The sequence below is a fragment of the Cucurbita pepo genome, chromosome 1, assembly GCF_057944985.1.
Source record: "Cucurbita pepo subsp. pepo isolate OVF chromosome 1, ASM5794498v1, whole genome shotgun sequence".
NCBI lineage: Eukaryota > Viridiplantae > Streptophyta > Magnoliopsida > Cucurbitales > Cucurbitaceae > Cucurbita > Cucurbita pepo.
Genome location: NC_141798.1, coordinates 8,809,738 through 8,826,318, shown reverse-complemented (window position 1 = coordinate 8,826,318; position 16,581 = coordinate 8,809,738). Strand labels below are relative to the sequence as shown.

General features: G+C 37.5%; 4 protein-coding genes across 7 annotated transcripts; 2 read left to right on the top strand and 2 right to left on the bottom strand.

Annotated features, from left to right (window-relative positions):
* The first annotated feature begins 93 nt into the window (after positions 1 to 93).
* On the top strand, positions 94 to 2,489 carry LOC111781144 (very-long-chain 3-oxoacyl-CoA reductase-like protein At1g24470). The gene is made up of 3 exons (XM_023661595.2): positions 94 to 1,314; positions 1,957 to 2,026; positions 2,106 to 2,489. Exons 1-3 carry the CDS (start codon positions 665 to 667, stop codon positions 2,382 to 2,384), a joined length of 999 nt encoding a protein of 332 aa, XP_023517363.2. The 5' UTR covers positions 94 to 664; the 3' UTR covers positions 2,385 to 2,489.
* Positions 2,490 to 7,004: 4,515 nt separating this feature from the next.
* LOC111781163 (uncharacterized) lies at positions 7,005 to 8,132 on the bottom strand. Its single transcript, XM_023661619.2, has one exon. It carries the CDS (start codon positions 7,979 to 7,981, stop codon positions 7,220 to 7,222), a length of 762 nt encoding a protein of 253 aa, XP_023517387.1. The 5' UTR covers positions 7,982 to 8,132; the 3' UTR covers positions 7,005 to 7,219.
* Positions 8,133 to 10,612: 2,480 nt separating this feature from the next.
* Positions 10,613 to 11,233, bottom strand: LOC111776602 (photosystem II reaction center proteins PsbY, chloroplastic-like). Its single transcript, XM_023656001.2, has one exon. It carries the CDS (start codon positions 11,190 to 11,192, stop codon positions 10,656 to 10,658), a length of 537 nt encoding a protein of 178 aa, XP_023511769.2. The 5' UTR covers positions 11,193 to 11,233; the 3' UTR covers positions 10,613 to 10,655.
* A 1,977-nt stretch (positions 11,234 to 13,210) lies between these two features.
* LOC111795660 (ultraviolet-B receptor UVR8) lies at positions 13,211 to 16,581 on the top strand. 4 transcript variants are annotated; one of them, XM_023678213.2, is made up of 7 exons: positions 13,211 to 13,458; positions 14,133 to 14,173; positions 14,268 to 14,542; positions 14,622 to 14,971; positions 15,050 to 15,451; positions 15,538 to 15,925; positions 16,127 to 16,581. In XM_023678213.2, the coding sequence occupies exons 3-7, from the start codon at positions 14,324 to 14,326 to the stop codon at positions 16,367 to 16,369; spliced, it is 1,602 nt and encodes a 533-aa protein (XP_023533981.2). In that variant the 5' UTR covers positions 13,211 to 13,458; positions 14,133 to 14,173; positions 14,268 to 14,323; the 3' UTR covers positions 16,370 to 16,581. The 4 variants fall into 4 exon arrangements, with proteins under 4 accessions (XP_023533981.2, XP_023533989.2, XP_023533996.2 ...); XM_023678221.2 differs by having other exon boundaries at positions 13,211 to 14,009; XM_023678228.2 differs by lacking the exon at positions 14,133 to 14,173.

Here is a 16,581-nt window from a genome sequence, read left to right as displayed (position 1 = left end):
GAATCACGAACTAGACCCATTTAGTTTTTCAAGAACCCTCCAACTTCTAGGTACAAAATTTAAGATCGATCATAAATTTCATAAAGTTGTCTTCAACTTTTTTATTGCACTTATGAACCATTGATGGCATTTACTCCTTAACTCTGTACATTTGAACCATCTCTAATTTTGTTTGAAGAAATTACTCCAACTTCAGAAATTACTCCAACAGGACAGTTGTAATTTCATTAGTTACATATCCAGGAAGGAAGCTCTGTGTCAGTTTTCTCTCTGATTTTACCTCTAATGTCGTATGGTTGGTGGCCTTGTTCATATTTAGAGTATTATTTAATCTTGGAAGGCAAAACCACAAACATCATAAGAACATTTCTTCGGTCTTTTAACATTTGTAAGTCCCACTTCATTTCTTTAGCATCCATACAAATGGAAGCACTTTTTTTGTTTTGGTTGAAGAGGTTTGTATAAATTTCGAGTAACGAATTAATGAAAATGACCGTTCGTACGAAGTGGGTAGGCAAACAGAGTTTCCTTTCTCTGCTCTCTCTAGTCTCTACCCTCCTATTTTCTCTCTCTTTCTCTCTCTCTCTTGTTATTAAGGAACCAGTTATGACCATGAAAGTGAGGCGAAGGCAGGGAAAATAAAAGGAGGAGGAGAAAGCGAATTATGCACACAATGAGGGAGACATTCTTTCTGTTACTCTCCACTCAGCCCATTTGGCTTCTCCTCCTCTCCTTGCTTGGTTTCTTCACCATTCTCAGCCACTCCACCACTGTTGTTCAATGGGTTTTCAGAGTCTTTCTCAGACCCTCCAAGGATCTGAGATACTATGGCTCTTGGGGAGTTGTCACCGGAGCCACTGATGGCATTGGCAAGTCATTTGCCTTTCAGCTGGCCAGAGCCGGCCTCAACCTTATACTGGTGAGCAGAAGCTCCACCAGGCTGAAGGCAGTTTCTAAGGATATCCGATCTCAGTTTCCTAATACAAAGGTAAAGATCATCGAACTGGACTTCACAGAAGATGATATTAGTGCTGGTATGGCAGAGTTTAAGAAGGTGATTCAAGATTTGGACGTGGGGGTTCTGATAAACAACGTGGGGATTACATATCCAAACGCCAGTTTTTTCCATGAAGTGGATGAGAAAGTCTGGATGAATGTTCTTAAAGTGAACGTGAAGGGCACTACTTGGGTTACCAAAGCTGTTTTGCCAAAGATGATTACTAAGAACAGAGGAGCTATTGTGAATATTGGCTCTGGAGCTGCTGTTATTGTTCCTTCTCATCCTCTCTACGCAATCTATGCTGCTACAAAGGCGTAAGTAATCAAGTTCCCATCTTTCTTCTTCAGTTTATTTTCTTGTTCTTGTGCTTGTTCTTTTTACTTCAAGTTATCAGGAACTCATAATCAGGGAAGGAAAAGAAATCAAGAAAATTTGAGGAAAAAAAGCCCATCTCTTTCTATCACTTCAGAAGAACTGATTAATGAGATGTGGCTCAGCAACTGCCCATGTCTTCCTGCCAAACCAACTTTGAGAAACTTTTAACTTCTCTGCATTTTGAGATTAAGAAAGTACAGGTACAGGTTTGACAGATGGGTTCAGTTTGTATTAGAAGAACGTGCCATTGACTGTTATGGCCGTCGCTAGCAAATATGGTCCTCTTTGGGCTTTTCTTTTCAAGTTTCTCCTCCAGGCTTTTAAAATGCGTCTATTAGAAATGCGTCTATTAGGGAGAAACTTGAAACCCAACTCTCCAACCAATGTGGGATCCCCACATATTTAATGAAACCCAACTCTTTGTTCCAACCACACATCGATTCCCACTTCCACTGCTAAGTTAAAACCTTCAGTTTTCTGATTATGGGATGGTCGAAAAGCTCAGAAACTTTGATCTATAGAAATTAATTAATTTTTTTTGGTTGATGACAGATTCTGATGGGTTCTTTTGTTGTATTCAGGTACGTGGACCAACTCTCAAGATCTCTACATGTGGAATACAAGCATTGGGGAATTGATGTGCAGTGTCAGGTTAGTATAACAAGAACTCATTTTGTTACAACTCGGCTGAAAGCTGAAATTTTTGTGTGATTTTTTTAAAAAAATCCAGGTGCCATTGTATGTGGCAACTGAAATGGCGTCGAGAGTGGCGTCGGTGAGCAGAGCGTCGCTGTTCATTCCATCAGCCGATGACTATGTGAGTGCTGCAATTCACAGAATTGGATACGAGCCACGATGCACCCCTTACTGGGCTCACTCGCTCCAATGGTGCTTTGCTCGTCTTCTCCCGGAGGCAGCGCTCGACGCGTGGCGACTGTCCATTGGCTTGCATAGGAGGAGTAAGGGATTGGACGCCATGAAAGGGATTGAAGGTTACAAACAAGAATAAAAGCAACTCTGTGAAGGCTACTGTTGTATTGCAACTACATTGTAATAGTTATGAATGTGATGAGTTGTTCAATAAGGTGATATAATATGGTTTGCTTGACTTCAATGTTGCCAAGCTCATTCACGTCCTGTGACCTATCAATTATTTAATGTCCTCTCAATCCGAGCGTGATTCAATAAAAAAAGACGTTAATTCTATTTAAAAAAATGCGAAAAAGTGGAACTTAGTCCTTATTTTATAAATAACTTTTTGCATTTAATAATTTCAATTAAAGAGTTTGGTACGATGATTAAGAAATGACACTAAAATTATGGTCGGTATACAACCACGAAAATAATAATTCAACCATATTTTACGAAAATGATTAAGAAATGAAACTAAAATTATGGTGGATAGATAGCCACGAAAATAATAATTCAACCATATCTTATTTCATATTTCAAATGAAAAGCTTAGGACTCATAAAGTCCATTATTACTAAATTAAATGGTTACAGCATTTAATGTGAATATTAATAATTTGCTGACAAAAAAAATAAAAAAGGTTTGCAATTATGTCTTAAATAGGGGCAATGAGCTATAACTCATTTCCCATTTGTAACAAAAAAAAAAAACAAGTGGTTTCAAATTTGTGTGATTCGCCAAATGTATGTACCTAAAAATATGGTTTTTTTTTCTAATAATACTAAACCTCTTATTTTAAACCAAAAAAAAAAAAAAAAAAAAGTGTCAATTATTCTTAATTTATTTTATGCTCACTTAATTGAAAATTTGATTAAAATGGGTATGTTTATCCAATTTAAATAATAAAAGGTTTATTAATGTTTTAAATTGGATGATCACGGCACCTAATTAGTTTATCTAAAATATTCCTAAATTTTCAAAAGTTTTGATAGCACCTTTAAATTAAAAAAAAAAAATGCCTCAACTCGTCTCAACTCATTATCATTAGTTTTAGATGGAAGTTGGTACTACTTTATTTCAATGATACACAACATTTTTTTTTACGATAAATATATGAACGAACATCATTTATGAACCCCTAATAAATTATCTTTAAATTTGTTAATATTATTTTTTATAATTATGAGTATTTTAAAAACATTGTATTGATAAGATATTTTTGAAGTAAAAAAATATATATATATATATATATATATATTTTAGTTTTTTTTTAAAAAAAGATTTAAGAGTATTATGGAAAGTTTTGAAAATTAAAATATTTTTGAAATACCCTAAAGTTAAAAGGTTATATTTAAATCCTTTTAAGTTCAAGAGTATTTTTTAAATAGAGAACTGAGAGTTTTCATATCCAACTAACTGTAAAAATATTTTTTAGACAAAATGTAAAGTTTAATAATATTTTTAATAAAAATATGCGTGAAATCAAAGAGAGGAGCTCTCTCGATCAAATGTAGACTCCACTCAAGAAAGCATAGAGTAACTTGTTGCTCAATGTCTTTCGAAAAATAAGAAATTCTAGCTCTTTCGATATTTCACCGATGGCTCGAGCCCTAATAAGGCTTCTACCCATCTCAATTGATGTTTCAACAGCCAAATACTAGTCTTGGAACAGTACTATCCAAAAAAGAGTGGATTATCAATCTCAACGTTTAAAAGTTTCAATCAAAGGGAAATGAGAGAAATTCAAAGACTTATCTAGAAACACACAATCAAAGGATGAACACAAATTTGGGAGAGTAGAGGGACTTACCCCATAAACAATTTCTTTGTCGAAGTCAGACTCAGAGATGAATTGGACGACGAAGAAGGGGCTATGATGGAGCCAAGGACGTGGCGGGTTACATTGATTGTTGGGTTCACTGCATTTCTTCCCCTAGCAATCAAGTCAATTTCGGCAATTCATTTGAAACATCCCCACAAATTGGGTCACTTAGGTACGTCCCCACAAAGTTAGGTCGCTGATTTTCGGAACCCTTGTCTCGATTCTAAACTTCTCTTTGATTGTTCTGAAATGGGTTTGTGTTAATTTTCTCCGACCCCCAATGGACCTGATGAAATACAGGTCGTGGCCGCTTCTGACCGGACCCACCGATGGTATTGTCGAGGGCCTCGCTATTCAATGCTCTCAGAAAAGTGCTTGATCTCATCTTGGTGGGTCCAAAGCACGAAGAATTTAGAAGGGTTTCGGACCCGATTCTGTCAAAATCAAGGATGGATCTCTTCCAACTGCCTCATGTTGAACACAAGGGTAATGGGATTGATCTTCAGTCTCAGGTACAGTAATATGTTTATGAGCTTTTCTACATAAAAGTGGCAATTCAAGCATTGTTTTTATGCATTTTGGTCAAGAAAATGCTCCCATTAAGGTTTATACACTCTAGACAGAGTCTTGTTGCTGCCTGTTTACAAAGAGCCTCACTAATTGATTCAGTATCTGAAAAGAGTGCAATAACCATTCATTTTGTTTCATGTCGTAGAATAGTGGGATCTTTATTTGTTTTTCCTTCTTTATAGACATGGACTGGATCATATTGGTTTCTATACCTTAAGCCACAAAACACCCTTTCGGGCTTCCTTTCAAAGTTTTTAAACGTTAGGGACATGGACTGGATCATATTGGTTTCTAGCACTACTTCCTTTCTCCAATCTTTGTGAGACCCCCCAATCCACCTCCTTCAGGACCCAGCGTCCTTGTTGACACACCGCCTCATGTCCACCACCTTCGGAGTTTAGCCTCCTCTCTGGCACATCGCTCGGTGTCTAGTTCTAATATCATTTGTAAGCCCACTACTAGTAAATATTGTCCTCTTTGGACTTTCCCTTTCGGACTTCTCCTTAAAGTTTTTAAAACGCGTTTGTTAGGGAGAGATTTCCAGACCCTTATAAAGAATGTTTCATTCTCCTCTCCAACCGACGTGGGATCTCACGTATGTAGAGCATTGATATGAACTAAGAGATATATTAAAGAGCTTAGACGAAATCGTCCATGAGGTAGATCAGCCGCGACTCCCCCGATACGAAAATAATTATGCATCAAGTGGGAGAGTCAGAGTTGAAAAAAGGATTCCTCACTTCTTTCTCTCATTCAAAACCGTGCATGAGACTTTCATCTCGCACAGCTCCTAAGCTAAGTGATAAAAGAAAGAAGAACTCATCTTCTTTCCTTTTTTTATTGCCTTCCTCGCGTATGTATAAGACCGAATCCATTCAATTTCTAAAAAGGATTACTAATCTTTAACTTTTCGAAGAATCGTTCATCCGTGGTTGTGGATGTGGATGACTGATTTAAGTGTAAAGCCATTCAAAAGGTTATATGAAAATCACTTGTAATAAACTTCTTAATCACATTTGTTTAGCAGTGTTCAAAACTGTTTGTGCCATCAGATCTCAAATTGCTTGGCTTATCTGTGATTCTTACCGTGTGTCCTTCAGTGATTACTTTGGAGTTTGTATCACATCTTTATTTCAAAATGAGTTTTTCTCCATCAACTAGCCATGGGTTTGCTGCTATATTTCATGATTATGAACAAAATTTCATTCCATCCCTCATGAGTTCTAATTACTTGCAAAGCTACCCTCTGTGTGCAGTGACACATGAGAGTGACATGAAGTTTTCTAATAAATGATATCATCCTGAGTTAAGCAATAAGTTCGATCGAGTCGGGTTCGGAAAATCATTATGAGTTAAAGCATATAAAGTCCATGTTGCACTGCTGCCTTGTTTCTGATAGGAATGCTATCAGTTTCATATTAGGGTTGATCCAATTGTAGTTTAGAGTGGAATTCCTCTGCTTGATGTTCATGTTAATCCTGGGCACTAGTGTTAATGCAGGTCCCATTTACCTTCGGGCTACATAAAGATGGCATGTAACTATCCAATGCTTCGAACCCATTTTAAAAATTTTGGAAATCTCTTCTTAGCCGATAACAATAATAATAGGATAACTAGATGTGCCACGAAGATGTTAGGCTCCTAAGGGAGGTGGATTGTGAGATCCTATATCGGTTGGGGAGGGAAACAAAACATTCTTTAATATCTGCTAAACATATGATATTAGAGCCAGATGCTAGGCCCCCAAGTGAGGTGGATTGTGAGATTGTATATCGGTTGGACAGGGGAACAAAACAGACAACTGATATTAGAGCCAAATGCTAGGCCCCCAAGGGAGATTGGAGATTGGAGAGGGGAACAAAACATTCTTTAATATTTGCTAGACGATTGATATTAGAGCCCGTCATTAGATGTGCCAGCGAGGATGCTAGACTTAAGGGAAGTGGATTGTGAGATCTTATATCAGTTGGAAAGAAACAAAACATTCTGTATAAAAGTGTGAAAATTTTTATCCAGACAAAATCGTGGATATGTAACAAGTCAAGGATCATTAACATTATAAACATAAAATATTCTTAATATTCATAATAATTTTTAAAATAAAATTGTGTTATAACCTAATTTGAAAAAAAAAAAAAATTATAGTTATTAAAATAAGCCAATAAATGGAATTAAAAACCGCGTCCAAAGACGGTAATAAACACGGAAAAAAAAGACAGATGGACAAGAAAGAGGACAGGGAGGAATGTGTGGGAAAGGCAATAAGTCCATGACCTAGCGGTGGGACCACGCCATGTCATCCAAAAGTGGTCCAATCACATATAATTAACCCAAAAAATAATTATAAATTAACCCACTAATAATATAATGCCCAATTGGAACCCTCTCACCCGTTTCTTTCAATCCAGCTGTATTCCCTTTTTCTTTTCCTTTCTTTTCTAATACATTTTCCCAAATTTTAATCATTAAATAAAATAAATTAAAACTCTTTTTTTTTTCTTCCGTAAGTAAATACAAAAATCATAACAGTAATCAAGGAATTACGACCGTTGGATGGCGTCCCTCCTTTTCCGGAACACGACCTCCGTGTCCAATCCAAAACCGTCGATCTTCCCGACGCGCACCACCGCCGATCTCCGGAACAGAGCCTCCAACGGCTTCACACTATGCAGATCATTGGCGGAGTACTTATCCGTATGTCCCGATAACGCTACATGTAAGACGCAGACACCGCCGGGCTTCAACGTCCGTTCGATCTCCGCCACGAATCGGTCCGGGTAGAGCGCGTGATCGAAAACATTGGAGAATTCGAAATCGAAAGTGTGGTTTCCGAAGGGCTGGTTGTGGAAATCGCCTTCAATCACGAGCGGCGGGTAGGGCACCAAGTCCATTCCGATGGAATCCGAGACTCCGATCTTCCTCAATGCCTGCACCTCCTGACCGACCCGAGCCCCGATGCAAAGGGCTTTGGAATCCTCGGACAGAAGCCCTTCCCCCTTCAAACCCTCGAAGAATCTAGAGAATACCTGGATCTTCCGGTCCCAATCGCGGGTGGTCCATATCTTTCGGAGCTTCGGGTCGAGGGTTTTGTTGAGCTGCTTCTTTATGTAGCGGTCGTAGGAAGTGTAGCCGGGTCGGATCCTTAAATCGGAGGGTTGTGGGGTGGAATTGTCGGTGGCCGGAGTGGAAAATCGGTGGTAGTAAGGGCGGAGAGAGAGGAGGAGGAGGAATGGAAGAGAGAAAAATAGGGATAACACAAAGTATTTAGATATCTGAAGAGGCTTTGTTTGGATTCCTTTCATCTCTGCACAACAAAGCTGCAACCAAAATCCCTCTCTCTCTCTCTCTCTCTCTCTCTCTCTCTCTAAAAGCAACCTTCTGAGCTCTTCTTCTTCCTCTTCCCTAAAGACCTGCACAAACCAAAACAGATGCTTACACCAAGTTGACCACTTTTTATATAAAATTACACACACATATATATATATATATATTGGTTTTTTTTTTTAATAAGAAAGAATATTATTTTGTGTCGTGAGTGTTAGCTGTTGGGATGATGAAAGTTCCACATCCCTAATTAAGGGATGATCCTGAGTTTATAAATATTTTCTCTAAGAATGAGGCCTTTGAGAATACCAAAACAAATTAGGGATGATCCTGAGTTTATAAATATTTTCTCTAAGAATGAGGCCTTTGAGAATACCAAAACAAAGCCATAGAATTTCTGCCCAAAATGGATAATATCATACCATTATGTAGAGTCAGTGGATAATATCATACTATTGTGGAGAGTTAGTAGATAATATTATACTATTGTGGAGAGTTAATAGATAATATCATACCATTGTGGAGAGTCAGTGGATAATATCATACCATTGTGGAGAATCAATGAATAATATCCGGAGTGAATAACTTGAATAGAATTTATAACTTAAATTTCTATTTTATGGGTTTATTGGGTTAGCTTTTTATTTTTTTAATTACTTTAAAAAAAATCAAATTAAATTAATAAATAAAATTCGTGAATTTATAATGTTGAAGAATGATGGGTGGCAAAATGGGGATTAATGATGGAAGCGCGGTTTTTTGGTCATTTGGGGCATTTTTGCATGGGAATTTGGACAACACATGTCTGCACATGCCTTGCTTTTATATCACTCCTCTACCCTTTATTTATTAATAATTGACAATTTTTAATTACTTTTTTTTTTTTTTTTTTTAAATTTTCATTCAATGAGTGTTTTGGATTTAAGTGCTTTTTATTTTTATTTCAATTCATTATTTTGTATAATAGAATAATGCACCATTATTAAATAACGTCGTCATAATGACGGTATCTCATAATAATTATGAAGTGGGTATATATATATATATGACGTCTAAATAAATAAGAGTTACGCTAGTTCAAGTTCATAATAACTTTAATATTTATTTAGATTCTTTTTTAAATCATGGGTAATTTTGATGAAGAAGGAAACATTAAAGGAAGCGTTGATTATGGAGTAAATAAGAGATTAACAATATTAATGGGATTAGGGAGTGGCGTGACTTTTGGGTTTTGTGAATTAATTAGCTAAACTATGCTTTAATTATTTCAAAACATTTTGTGAATTAATTAGCTAAACTATGCTTTAATTATTTCAAAACATTCATTATATGCCAAACGAGCATCTTCCTCTTGCTTTTTTCAAACATAATACTCTAAGTCTCTTAAATAAATAAAATAAAATAAGCCAATAAATAAAAATAATGTTCACTAATTATGCAGAAATTGGTATAAAAAATTTCACAAATTCATAAAAATTATAACCCATATTTGGAGCGGTAATTTATTAAAAATTTAAAATTATAACATTTTTTTTTAAAAAAAATTAGGTTCAAATTGCAACACTCGACAACGGACTTTTGATTGTGTGGCACTCACTTTCCAACAACAAGTGAGCTAAGCCAATTTGTTCTTGCGTCGCCTACGGCCAAGCGACGTATGCTCGAGCCTCTAGCCTCGATTTTAAGAGAAAGTTTTAGAAAACGAGGGCAGAGAGAGATTTTCGAAAGAAAGATTTTTTAAAGAGACGTTATATAAGCAAGTAAGAGAGAAATAACAACGACTTACAGTATATAACCTTGGGTAGGGAGAAGTTGACAACTGGTCGTATCCCCCCTATAGTACATTCTAATGTCTGGCATTTAAATTTGATGGGTAATTTGATGACCTGTTGATTTTTTTGGCAAACAGTCGTACATTTTAAGTGTTGGAGGATGAAAGTCCTACGGCTAATTTAGAGAATGATCATGGGTTTATAATCAAAGAGTACTATCTCCATTGGTACGAGGCATTCTCGAAAAACCTAAAGCAAAGCCATGAGAGCTTACGCTCAAAGTGGACAATATCATACCATTGTGGAGAGTCGTGTTCGTCTAACAAGAAAAAGTTACAAAACACCCTATAAAAACTACCATACTCTACTTTGTTTAGGATTTCTTGGGATAAAAACCTTCTATACTCGAGTGTATTTAGAATAGAAACCAGACAATTTATTCCTAAAATATCCTACATTTATTTCTAAAATACCTTAATTATTTAAATAATTTTCCTAAAATGTATAACTATTTTTGTTCCCGTACTTAAATCACTTTTCTAAAATACATGTACAATATGCTCGTATAATTATTGAGTTCGACTGATATTTTAACGAATATAATATTTAAAAAAATATTTATATTTTAATGGTAAAAAAATTAGTATAAAAAATTAAAGGAATATTTTATTTACTTTTTCTAATAATCAAATTTAAAGTATTTATTTAAGAATGCTTTTAAAACAATTTAAAATTTATTAGCCATTTTTTAATTTTTCTAATTTTAAAAAAATTGGAATAATTTACATATTTTCTTTCATGAACGATTCATTTATAAATGAGAAGAGAGAGAGAGAGTTGCATTTAAAATTACAGGTGTTTGAATATCACCGTTACCATTTCACTCCGACCTCATCCGATTCAGTTGGTTCAACGCCGGCTGAAGAATATTGTACAGAACCCACAGAATCGCCGGCGCCACCACAATCAGCAGCAGCTGTCCTCTCGCGTCGTTGGAAGCCTCCGCCGCCATTGCCTCCGGCGTCCCCACCAGCCCAGACGCCAACAGCCCGCCGAGACCCAATCCGGCAATCACCGCCTTCTCAGTCCGCATCCGGTTGATCTGGTTCAGCGCCGGCTGAAGAATATTGAAGAGAACCCAAGCCACAGCCGGGATAAGCGGCAGCAACAGAGCCAACCCACGGTTGTCGCCCTCGGCTAGATCGGCGATTTGTTGGGCGGCGAAGGCGGCGTCGGTGAAGCTCAAAGTGGAGAAGATTGCTCCGGCAATGGCGGATCCAGCGAGGGAAGATTTGGGTAAGGGGATTGGGAGGGAGAGGGGTCTTGTGGGCATTGAGGGAAGGAGTGGTGGGGGGGTTCTGTTGGGGGTGAAGCATTTGGCGTTGAGGATCGCCATGGTCGCCATTGTTGCCGCCATTGAAGAAGGGAAAGTGAAGATTGAAGGGATTAGGGTTTGAGATTTAAGTGAGAATTTGGGGGAAATGAGAGCCAATCAAATTGAGAGAAGGGATTGTGTTCTTATCCAAAACGGTGCGCTTCGGGAATTCCAAGCCTCAAATTTTTCATCCCTCATCCATAATATCTTCTTCTTCTAATTTAAAATATTTTATTATTATTGTTGATTTTTTATGTAAAAATAAATGTAATTTAAAAAATAATGAAGCCTAATAATTATAGGAAATTATTATATACGTTTTAAATATATATAAAAAATAATATTTATATGGTTTAAAATAAAGTAATTTTTAATTTTTTTTTAATATTTTGTGAGAATAAAGATTTAGGATTAAATGTAGAAAATAAAAATAAATACTTGTGAGCTCCACTAAGTTTTTCATCGCTCAACTTCAGCAGCGCCCACTTTATCTTCCAGCCCACCGCTTCAAAACAGAGGTGGTCGCCGGTGGAGTGAGGGAATTTGGCCTTGTCGTTGGCGGCCATGGATGAAGCAATGAAGGAGGTGGAAGAAGGAAGAAACTACTCGATTGATATGCTTCTTTGTGTTCACAAAAGCAAGAATCCATGAAGAAAAGGGTTATCGCGTTGCAATGAGTGGTTTCCCTAAAATGCTTCAATGGCTTCGTTTAAAGAAACCCAGAAGAACGCCATGTTTACACAACTTCATAGCTATGAATGATCATAACTTGGGGGGGAAAACAGAAAAAGTTGTGGTTTTTCAGCTTCAAATGATTGCTGTCAGAATCATTCATGGGAAACAGAGTATTTGCTTGTTTCCTCAGCCCTTCTTCCAGTTTGTCTCAAATCTCTCCTCACACGTCATTTCTAGTTTCCATGAAGTTTAAGGAAATTCTAGCATCTGGGTCGCGTCCATTTCCTCCTAAAATCAAGGATTTATGTCGAAAACTCTACTCTCAAACCAAATCAAGAGGCCAGTGGAACGAAGAATTGCAGATGAAAGCAATGGAACTGGTACTGAATCCCCTGTTCTGCTCTATTTCTTGCCATTGGTGTTCTTGAGTGTTCGTTCTTGAAGGAAACCCACTGAACTTTAATCCAATCCAGTTCGGTTAGGCCTTTGTAAACCAATGTCAATCATTTTCAGTTCATAATTCCACCATCACTGACACACATCTTAGCATTGCAAACCCATAATCCTTTCTTTCTCTCCAAAGCTTTGTTTTTAGTAGTTTCTCACGATTTTTTAAGAAGACCCATTGGATCTCTTTTAGCTTTGTTGCTTAAAGTTCCATTCTTGAGATGAATTGAATCATGTGGGACTCAAGAACAAAGAGATGAAGAAGAGAATGTATTTGGAAACTTGAAATTATTGGAGTATGGGCATGGTGAGGATGTGACAGTTCTTCCTCTCTTGAAGTAATGCAAAAATGTTAACCTAAATATTTCAAGACAACTTTAATAATAATAATGTCGGTTTGTTGAGATATATTATTTATGGAATATATCTTAGATATTATATCTTAATATTCTTCCATTTATGATTTGATTTAGAGTATATTTTATTTTATTATCGGTATTAAATTATTTTATATTTTCCTCATTTGTACTTTTTGTATCCTATTTAAAGGATATCAATATCAATGATAATACACACCTTCCCAATTATATTTTCTATCTCATTCTTAACACGGTTCCCAATAAAATCACCTCAATAATAATGAAATAACCCACACAGTGTCACTTTGAAAGAGTGAAAATGTAGTTGAAAGGGAAAAAAGAGGTAAATTTCAACTAAAAATCCTATTCTTATGGCTCTTTGAACTGTGTGGGATTGCCATTATTCATAAAAAAAAAAAAAAACTTAAAAAAATAATTTGGGATAGTCAAAGAAAAAGGGCACAAATGGGTGGAACTTAAATAAAAAAAAAAAAATAGTCGATGAAAATGGAAACGTGTAAAAAGGATAAACACTATAAATAATGGGAAGCAAAGGGATTAGTTCTTTCACTAATCTCTTTAAAAACGTATAGATTTAGAAGAAGGCAGACGGCTCTCATAGGATAATAAAAAAGCAGGAATTATTCATTCTCACTCCTCGAGATAAAAGGAAATTCCCTTTCATTTTCTTTGGGAGAAGAAAAATTCCTGAATCATCCTCTAATTCATCATCATCATCATCATGTGGCAAAAGAAGAAGCATCTGATCGGAAAACCCACTTCGTCTTCATCCATTCTTTGATCTAAATTCTGGTTTCCACTTACATGTAATTTCGTTTCTGAATAACTACTGATCGATCTGCGATGATCATTTTTGTGGATTTTGTGGATTTCTTTTGAGTTTCTGGAAATTTTATGATCTGGGTCTGAGGAAATCTTTTGTTTTCTGAAAAGAATCATGGATGATCATTGATGGGCATGGTTAAATTTGTAAACCCTGTTCTGGGTCATTCACTAATTGATATCATTTTTTGGTCATGTTGGTATCTCTGACTTTTGCTCCTTATAATGAGTTTGCGTGAATAGGTGTTCTTCCTCTCTTATGGTAATCCTTTCCTTTTTGGGTTTCTTTGGTGTTCGAATATCCATTCATCAACGATTGGTATTCTTCCTAACAAAGCTTTGCCTTCTTCTCCGACCCAATTTGTATGATCATCGTCTTCCTTCTTTTGTTTTGTTCATAGTTTCCTGCTATCCCTTCTGCTTCTCTTTGACTTGCCTTTGTTTTTGCTGTTCTTGAGCTCAAGTTGTACTGATCGAGTGGCTTCTTTGGGCTTTGTTCTTAACATGTTTGGTTGTAGTTAACTGATCTAATCTTGTATGTTCTTCAATCAACAAGTTCAAAGCATCCATTAATCCATTGAAGTTTTTTGCCTTTTCATTTGTTATATTCTTTGTCTTGTGAGGAATTTATACAGGCGTTGTTTTGTTTCTGATGTAGATTGAAGAGTGGAAGTTTGTTGAATAATCTGGTTAAACTAGGTAGATAATGATATCTTCAATCTTTTAGATTTACAGTAGATCGCCTGGACTGAATAATGTAGTGATTTTTTTGTTCATGTTCTCGCAATCTCAGCGATTTAGTCTCGTCTTCGATCGAGTTTGGGCACTGCAAAGCCTTAGGCAGTGCCCATGGATGCCACGACGAGTGAAACAGCGGCTATACAATTCCATAGCATTCCTGATCAATCAGTTTCTACAATTGTCTCAAATGCAACATCGACATTGTCGAAACGACGTTGCTTTGGGGAATCCGACCCGGGCGAATTCCCCTTAGCTGCCAATCCCTCCATTGTTCTTCATGTCCTGACAGCATGTAACTTGGATCCTCAAGACCTTGCGAAGTTAGAGGCAAGATTTTTCATTTCCCTTGTTCTACTTTTCCAGGATTGATAATGCTGCTGATTAATTTCGGCTGTGCGTATTGCAGGTGACGTGTTCGTTCTTTAGACAGCCTGCAAAATTTGCTCCTGACTATGAATTATCGATTTCGGAACTCGCTGCATTAGATATGTGCCAAAAGAGAGCCATATTCAAACCTATGACAGAAGAACAGCATCAAGCATTGAAGCAAAGATGTGGTGGCTCATGGAAACTGGTATTAAGGTTTTTAGTGGCTGGAGAAGCATGTTGCAGAAGGGAAAAATCCCTGGCAATCGCAGGACCCGGTCACAGCATTGCAGTCACGTCGAAAGGAGCTGTTTACTCCTTTGGATCTAACAGCTCTGGTCAGCTTGGACATGGTACCACCGAAGAGGAATCACGGCCTCGCCTTATCAGGTTGCGAAAATTTCAACAATTCTTCACCTGATATCAAGAGAGGTAGTATAAAAATTAATGGACACCGTGATCTTGCAGATCCCTGCAAGGAATTCGAATAACTCAGGCAGCAGTAGGGGCCGGAAGGACAATGTTAATCAGCGACGCGGGGCGTGTTTATGCATTTGGCAAGGATTCATTCGGTGAAGCTGAGCATGGAGCTCAAGGAGATCAAATTGTTACAACGCCGAAGTTGGTCGAATCACTGAAGGATATATTTGTGGTGCAAGCTGCAATTGGAAACTTCTTCACTGCAGTATTATCAAGAGAAGGTAGAGTGTATACATTTTCTTGGGGGAGTGACGGTAGGCTCGGTCATCATACCGAACCGAACGACTTGGAACCACGGCCCCTGATGGGAGCGTTAGAAAACACTCCAGTTGTTCAAATTGCTGCTGGATATTGCTACCTTCTTGCTCTAGCTTGTCATCCTAATGGAATGTGAGCTCCATCTTCATTTAACATTTCTCTATGTTTACCTCGTTACAACCATATGAATCACAATCCTATGTTTTCCAAAACGTCAGGTCGGTATACTCGGTTGGATGTGGACTGGGCGGGAAGCTCGGTCATGGTTCAAGGACCGATGAGAAACACCCACGACTCATTGAACAATTCCAGCTTCTGAATTTCCAGCCAGTTGTGGTTGCTGCTGGTGCTTGGCACACAGCTGTTGTAGGTCGCGACGGTCGAGTTTGCACGTGGGGTTGGGGCCGATATGGATGCCTGGGTCATGGAAATGAGGAGTGTGAATCTTCCCCTAAGGTAGTGGAAGCATTAAGCAATGTTAAAGCAGTTCATGTTGCTACAGGTGATTATACAACGTTCGTCGTATCAGACGATGGCGATGTGTATTCTTTCGGTTGTGGAGAATCTGCTAGTCTCGGACATAACATCGACGTCCCCGGGGGGCAGGTCTCGCTTTCTTATACCTTTTTAACACATCCATGCTAAGAACAGATACAGTTCTAGATTGATATACTATAATGATATCATTTAGACACTTTCCATGCATAATGTACTTGATTATGAACTAGCATATCAGCTAGACGACTGTTGGTTCTTTCTGCTGAATCCTGCCAAGTAATGGATGTTTTTATGGATGATATTGTACAGGGGAATCGGCAACCGCGCATCTTAAGCCCGGAACTAGTAAGATCTCTGAAGCAAATTAGCGAGCGGGTCGTTCAGATTAGCCTCACTAATTCAATTTACTGGAATGCACACACCTTCGCGCTGACGGAGTCGGGGAAGTTGTATGCATTTGGTGCTGGAGACAAAGGGCAGCTCGGGGTGGAACTTATGGGGAATCAAACCGAAAGGGGAAATCCAGAGCAGGTTGAGATCGATCTAAATTAACCAAGGGGGGAAACACAACTCCATTGATGTCCAAAGTATGGTGTAATGTTATAGGCATTGCATTGCATTTTAATCACTAGATTTGGCGTATGAAATTATTAATTTGTAAATAGGGGTCCCAAAAAGGATGTGGAGAATGGTTTTTTATGGTGGGTGTTGATATTTGGATGGGAAATGGATGGGTCTGCTTGTTCTTTCGCAGGTTTTAAGCA

Coding starts and splice junctions, on each gene's coding strand:
- LOC111781144 (XM_023661595.2), top strand. CDS start 665: ATGCACACAATGAGGGAGACATTCTTTCTGTTACTCTCCACTCAGCCC. Junction 1,315..1,956: donor ATCTATGCTGCTACAAAGGC/GTAAGTAATCAA, acceptor TGTTGTATTCAG/GTACGTGGACCAACTCTCAA. Junction 2,027..2,105: donor GAATTGATGTGCAGTGTCAG/GTTAGTATAACA, acceptor AAAAAAATCCAG/GTGCCATTGTATGTGGCAAC.
- LOC111781163 (XM_023661619.2), bottom strand. CDS start 7,981: ATGAAAGGAATCCAAACAAAGCCTCTTCAGATATCTAAATACTTTGTG.
- LOC111776602 (XM_023656001.2), bottom strand. CDS start 11,192: ATGGCGGCAACAATGGCGACCATGGCGATCCTCAACGCCAAATGCTTC.
- LOC111795660 (XM_023678228.2), top strand. CDS start 14,324: ATGGATGCCACGACGAGTGAAACAGCGGCTATACAATTCCATAGCATT. Junction 15,452..15,537: donor GCTTGTCATCCTAATGGAAT/GTGAGCTCCATC, acceptor CCAAAACGTCAG/GTCGGTATACTCGGTTGGAT. Junction 15,926..16,126: donor TCGACGTCCCCGGGGGGCAG/GTCTCGCTTTCT, acceptor GATATTGTACAG/GGGAATCGGCAACCGCGCAT.